Raw genomic sequence first — 7,170 nt, forward strand, 5'->3', positions numbered from 1 at the left:
TTGTCAGCCTTGTGGTTATGGGAGCCACTTCAAAACCCATTTTTAAGGTTAGGGGAGACTTTCAAAACCCCCTTGTTTTTCTGTTTTTTGTTCGTTCCGGTTCAGACAAGCTGGATGCTAGAAATTTTCAAGGGCCCATTTTGGCCAACTGTTATTTTTGGTTAAGGATAGTTTTTGCTGTTGGCAGGCTGATGACTATGTTATAGGTTAAGGTAGCCTAGACAAACCCTTCTCAGTTCGTTTTAGGGGCCAGTTCAAAACCCATGATGAAGGTTAGGGGAGCCTTTCAAAACCCCATGTGTCCAGATTGTAATTGTACGTTTATATGTTGTAATCTAGTTTATTTGATGGTGATGGGTGCCTGGTTTCACCCAGGGTATCAGTTGAAGGCTAACGGAGACTTAGTTAAACTCGTGACTGGTGATTGAGGTTGGTTTTTCAGTCTTGTTTTTGGGCTGATTTTTTTAGTGCTGGTTGTGGTTGGGCTGCTGGTTTTTTAATGTTGTCTCCTTTCAGTGATGTTGTATTGGGAGTTGTAGATCCTAATAAAATCTGACGGTTTCAGGTCCCTTCAAAACCTCTGGGGTTTCGGGTCCCCTCAAAACTTGTTTATCCTTAATCAAAAACATTTTGATAAGACAAATAATTATACATTAAATTAATCTTAATAATTTTTAATTATTATTTGTAATTTCATAAAAAGAGATAAATAACTAAAATAGATTTTACACTTGATGAAAATTAATCACTAAAACAAAAAGGAAAAGATGAATTAGAATAAAGTTAATTACCTTTTTTAATATTATTTTTTTCTTTGTAGAAACTTAATAATATATTTATTTTCATACTTTTAGCTTTACTTTTTTTAATATTATTTTTTCTTTGTAGAAATTTAAGAACACATTATTTATCTACTTTTTCTTTTTCTTTTTTAGAAAATTAGAAAAACAGATAGAATATCTTAATAAAATAAATAATATTAAAAAAAATATTCTTATTAGATTTTTTCCTTTATGAACATTCTTTTTCTAATTAATTCATAGATTTAAATATATATATTTTTTAATTTTTTTATCATATAATATATCTTTTTAAAATTTAATGTAAATTTAAATAAATGGTTGTGCTTAATTCTATAGTCTTGCATCCTTCTCCTCAAATTTGAATCATTGATTTCACAATGTGAGTGGAAAACTTCATATAGGGTATGCCTTCGCACAATTATGAAAGATTGAAGAATTCTTTTTATTGATAAGATTAGAAGGAATATAAAATAAAAATATAGTATTAATTTAATAATAAAATCTTCTTTTGTTTCTATACATAGTTTAATAGAAATATAAAAATATAATAACCAAAATATATAAAAACATAACAATATAATCTTATATTAATAATAATTTAATATTAATTACAATATCATAAATGATGATTTAATATTAGTTACAACATAATAATATAATAATTTGTAGAATAATTATGATATCAGTATTTTATATCACTTTAAAAAATTACTATAAAAGACATTGATTACTCTTCAAAATATTGATATGTACATGCACTTTCTTTCCTAGGAAAGATTTTTGATTGAGAAACTAAAACCTTTGTATTCTTCTACATTCCAAAGAAAAATTGAAACCTTTTTGTTCTTCTAGATTCTAAAGACTAATTTGAGAAGAGAAATATGAGAGTAGTGTGATGGATGAAATAACAAATAACAAGACATTTGAAAAACATAAATCATATTTCTTGGGTTATTGGCGGCTTATGTTCTTCAGGAACCATTGGTGTTAGTGAGTGAGTATCAATCATGGTGTAGTGTTGCTCTTGAAGTTGTGGGACCATCATCTCTGCTCGTTGTGCTCCTCCAATTGTATGAACTCCAAAATGCCCACTTACACTAGAATTTGTACCACCTACAATAGATATCAAGTAAAATCTCATTAAATCATGATATAAAGAGACAAAAACATTTAATATTTTTCTTACTATGTTCAATGGTATTAGTATTAACAAGGCCACGTTGCTTTAAAGTTCATGTTTTGATATGTCTATAATTGGGTTGAGACTTGGAATCATTATAATTTTTTAATTATTTGTTATTAGCATTTGTTATACTCAATAGTTAAATTATTGGATTTTTGGTTGTACTCTACAAAACCTTTATTTGTAGAAATATTCGTTGCTAGCAAGACATGAAAGTCTAATTCAATTTCTCTTAAAGTTAAGATTGAAATACAAGATATGCTTGATACTTTTAAATTGAATGAATATAAATGAAAATAGATGAAATGAAAAGAATATAACTCTACAATTATTTGGAATAAAAGTTATTGTTGTACATATTTACAATGTAAAATATTATATATATATATATATATAAAATTCTTATATATAAAGTTCTTTCCCTATATATAATTGTACTTACATATTTTAAGACAAATCCTTTTAAGTAAATGAAATAACTTCAATGAAAATTATAATTTCTTTTCACTAATCTATTCTTAACTTGTATTTTTACAATATGATTTCTTTTTTCTCATTTATAATAAAAATCTTTTAGCTAAAATAGAAAAAATATTATAGACGCAAAACCTAAAATTGGTTTTAAAATAATCAATCTTATATCAAAAAAATTTGGAAATAAAAAATCAGCCCAAAAATATGAGTGAATGGAAGCATCGGCATGAGACAAATTACAAAATCATATTGACAAATATTTCAGTTGTCCAATGTATCTAATGATACATATCAACGATCCTCCAAGAAAAATTTATTCAGGAATTCCCTTGGACTGGCTCCGTGGAGTATATCAGCCATGCCGACTGCTTTGGACAAGATGAGCCCATTTTAGCGATTACAATAGAGGCTTATATCGTTTACTAATTTTATCTCAAAGATTTAATCTATTAAGCTGAATTATTTTTTAAATGAGATGGACCAAAAACAATCTCCCCACAAATGCTGCTTCAGAATATAAATATAGAGTTGGTAAGATTATAAACAAAATTTAAAGGTATGCAAATACATCAAAATAATTTTACAAATAGGTTTTCAAATAAAATTGTATGAAAAACTTCATAAGTTTACATTCTATAATAAAGAATGAAAAAATTTATTATCTATTACCAAAATCAAAACCAACCCAAATTTAAAAATCTGATATCATAGTTTTTTTTGTGAAGTTGACAAACCCTAATCAATTTTTGAAACGGGTTTGAACTCCATTACCCAATTAGCAATTTTCATGTTCATATTGAAATAGATTTGTGGAAGTTTGGATTTTCATTAATAATATTCAATTCTCATTTTCAATGGAAAAGTTTCATTTAGCGCATTAATTTAAATAATTTTAGCCAATGAAATTAAAAATAAATAATTTTTCAAATATTTTAATTTAAAAAATTTGCATCTAAAGTCTAGAAAAAGTTAAAAAAAAATTTGCATATGAAAATTTCTTGATGATTGGTTAAAAACATATGCATTAATAACATGTATTAGAAGTATTTAGTTTGACATGTTTCTACCACCTACAATAGCTATCAAGTAAAATCTCATTCAATCATAATACAAAGAGACAAAAAATATTTTATATTTTTAAATAAAATATTTTGTATTTTTAAATAAAATATTTTGTATTTTTAAATCTAATTCAATCATAATACAAAGAGACAAAAAGAGGTGATCTTGGAGAAATCTTATCTTATATTGATATTAAAAATATTGGGATTATTTTAAAATTGATATTAAAAATATTGGGATTATTTTAAAATCTTAAGTTCTAAAATTTCTGCAAGCTACTTGTCTCATATTGAAATCATGTCACAATTTGTAGTTGGTTTATCTACAATTTGTAGTTCTAACTGCTGATTAAAAAATTTGTTTGGACCAATTACAAGGTAGTTTTTTTCCATTATGTTATAATTTTAGTTTTATATAAGATAAATAATTTTTTTTTAAATTAGCTAATTGACAAGTGCAACAAAAAAAGTCTAAACTTGCCACTCAGATTCCTTATGTACAATACCCTTTATTACATGATCAACTTATTCAAAAGAAACCAAAATCTAAAAGTCTAAACAAAAAAAAAACTATCACAAACACTAAAATAGGGAGCAAGAGAAAGAGGATCTTGATAGGAAAAGAAATACTTTTGAAAGAGAAGCAATAGTTTTGTAAAATAAAAGATCATAATAAGAAAAACAACAGTTTTACAAATTTAATATTAAATTTTTTTGAATTTCTTACAATTTAGAATTCAAAATACTTATTTTTTTTCTTTCTTAAATTACACCTCTATCTATACATGACCTATGCATAATATTCAGATTCAAATGTAAAATACTTAACTAAATAATGATATTAATACAGACAACACATCTCAACTTAAAACAACACTTAACAATAAATATAAATACAATCACAAATGTATTGTTACCTTTATGATTCAAAATACTCTATATACAGTCACCCCGAAAGAAAAAACCCTAATTTCAGACCAGCAAGAAAAAAAAAAAATACCTTGCTGTTGAATTCCAGCCCCATGATAGAACTGAAGAGGAGCCTGAGACATAGCCACTGGATACGCAAATGCATCTTGTGTCACATAAAAAGGAGGATTGTTCTGTGCCACTTGACGACACCTGTCGGTCAACTGCTGATGATAATGTGCAGAACTTATTCCTGTAGCTTGCGAATACTGCAACAGAACATGTTTATAGAATCCGAAATAGGTCTGAGCTTGATTTCGAGCAAAGGCCAATTCTTTCTGCAACTTCTCCCTTTCTGTGATAAACTCCTGCCTTTCGTTCTTAAATTCCTCCATTTGCAGGTTAAAAAACCCTAGACTGCCGTCCACAGGATTACGGTCTCTGCATGAGGCATCCCAGCACAAAGAATCCACGGCCCTTTGTTTTTCTTCGAAAGTTTCGAGCTTGTTAAGAAGCTTGAGAATATTGCAGACGCCGAAAACCCTGTGAACGGACTGAAATCTTTTTGTCTGTTCGGCAGGAAAAAACGGCGCTAACTGGCAATCGGCTGTACACTTTCTTCTCTGATGCTTGCACGCCGAACACGCCTGGTTTACTGGCTGCGCGCCGCCATTGCCGCTGCCAATGATCTTGCTCATCGCGCCTTCAGCGTTACCGGGAAATTTTCCTCGAAATTCTGCAATAAAAACTCCACACAAAATGTTGCTCAGAGAGAATTATTAATGGGACTTCTAATATAAACGGTTTCTTAACCAGACTGCGAGCTGCATGAGATTTTTTCGCGGTTTTTACGCGTGGTTATCGTGTTTTGTACTTGATTTTTTCCTTTTCGTACTTGGGAAAAAACATGTAACTCTTGCATGTGTTTTTGGAAATTATTTAAATAAAAGCACTTTGAGTGTTATCTTGAATTCGTAAATTTAGAATATTCCCAATATTCATGCACTTATCTTCTAAAATGGTTTGATAAAGCTATCTATAGTCTCTAGATTAATTTTATCAATTTAGGAAATTTAATTGTGTATTCCAACTGTTCATGGAGTTATCTTAGAAAGTGATTTGATACAGCTATCTCTAGTCTTTAGATTATTTTATCGATTTAAAAAATTTAAATATGTGGAGATAAGCAAAATTTGAATTGTGAGAAATAGTATTAATACTAATTTGTGTACTTAAAATTTGAAAAACAAAATAGAAATAAAATGTTAAAATAAAGAGGGAGAGAAAATTGTGGAGCCACATGGCACTTTTGTTAATAAGTGCTTATTTCAGCCCCCTTTTCTTCCATGGCTTATTTTTAATTCCTAAACAATAGCTTCTCCACCAAAGTAGGGAAAGATTCTAAATATTAATAAAAATTAATATTTTTTTAGAAAAAATTCTCAATTTTGATATGTTAATTTATTTTTAAATAATAACTAGTTAAAGAATAACCCTTGCCAATAGTTATTTTTAAATAATAACTAGTTAAAGAATAACCCTTGCCAATAGTTCTATGCTTATGGCAAGAAGTAAAAATATTATCTATATTATTTAAATTTTAATTTTTCTTTAAGTTTGATCTTAAAATATTATCATATTTAAAAAATATTATTAATCAAAATATAATATATAATAAAAAATAAGAATTGAAAAAAAAGACTTATAAATTAGATTTAATAATTTTAAAATGTAAAGTTTTTTTCCCAGTTAATTTCCTCGAATGCAAAAAAAAAATTCCCTAATCAAAATATAATATAAAATCAAAAATAATAATTTAAAAAAACATAACTTAGATTTTATAATTTTTAAATGGAAGTTTGGTTGTTTGCAAAGGGAAAAATCATTTAGTTTCCTTTATTATTACCAGATTATATAATTATTAAATGCAATATTTTTTTGTGTTAAACAAGAAAAAAAAAACATTTCTTTTATTATTATCAAATTTAATGTAATCAAAATATAATATAAAAAAATTAATTAGAAAAACTAAAAGTATTTAATTTTCTTTATTAATATCAGATTATATAATTTTTAAATGTGTGTTGAAAACAAAAAAAATGCACTTCTTTTATTATTATCAAATTTTACATTTTAAAAGTAAAAAAATTAATAATCAAAATATAATAAAAACAAAAATAATAATTAGAAAAAAACTATCAAATTAGATTTATAATTCTTAAATGCATGTTTTTTAGTTTTCATAAAAAAAATTTAATTCTCTATATTATTATTAGATTATATAATTTTAAAATGTGTTTTTTTTAATTTTCAAAAGAAAAAAAAAAGCATTTTCTTTATTATTATTAAAATCTATAAATTGAAAATGCAATTTTTCTTTTTCAAATCAGAAAAAAAAAAGTATTTAATTTTCTTTATTATTACTAGACTTTTAAAATTTTTAATTGGTAAGTTTTTTTTGTTTTGAAAGCAAAATTCTATTCAAGATAATGGTTTTTCTTTCAAAATAGAAATCTTTTATTTCAACATTCTTGGAGTGTATCTGTGATGTCTTTGTATTTGTATTTGCATTTGTATTTGCATTTGTATTTGAAACAATAAGAAATGATCAAAGAGTGAATACACATAATTGTTACATACTATAATTATGGAGAGAAAATATAGAATGACAACCTATTCTTTCCAAACATGTAGTAATAAAATATTTTGCAAAAGTATACAATGAAAAGCAGAGAAAAGA

At 26.1% G+C, this 7,170-nt stretch overlaps 1 protein-coding gene across 1 annotated transcript; it reads right to left on the reverse strand.

Moving 5' to 3' along the window:
• Positions 1 to 1,518: 1,518 nt before the first annotated feature.
• Positions 1,519 to 5,216, reverse strand: LOC131052994 (LOB domain-containing protein 17). The gene is made up of 2 exons (XM_057987613.2): positions 4,522 to 5,216; positions 1,519 to 1,916 (listed from the first exon to the last, which is right to left on the reverse strand). Exons 1-2 carry the CDS (start codon positions 5,126 to 5,128, stop codon positions 1,741 to 1,743), a joined length of 783 nt encoding a protein of 260 aa, XP_057843596.1. The 5' UTR covers positions 5,129 to 5,216; the 3' UTR covers positions 1,519 to 1,740.
• Between the last annotated feature and the right edge of the window lie 1,954 nt (positions 5,217 to 7,170).

This window comes from Cryptomeria japonica, chromosome 3 (genome assembly GCF_030272615.1).
Source record: "Cryptomeria japonica chromosome 3, Sugi_1.0, whole genome shotgun sequence".
Lineage (NCBI taxonomy): Eukaryota > Viridiplantae > Streptophyta > Pinopsida > Cupressales > Cupressaceae > Cryptomeria > Cryptomeria japonica.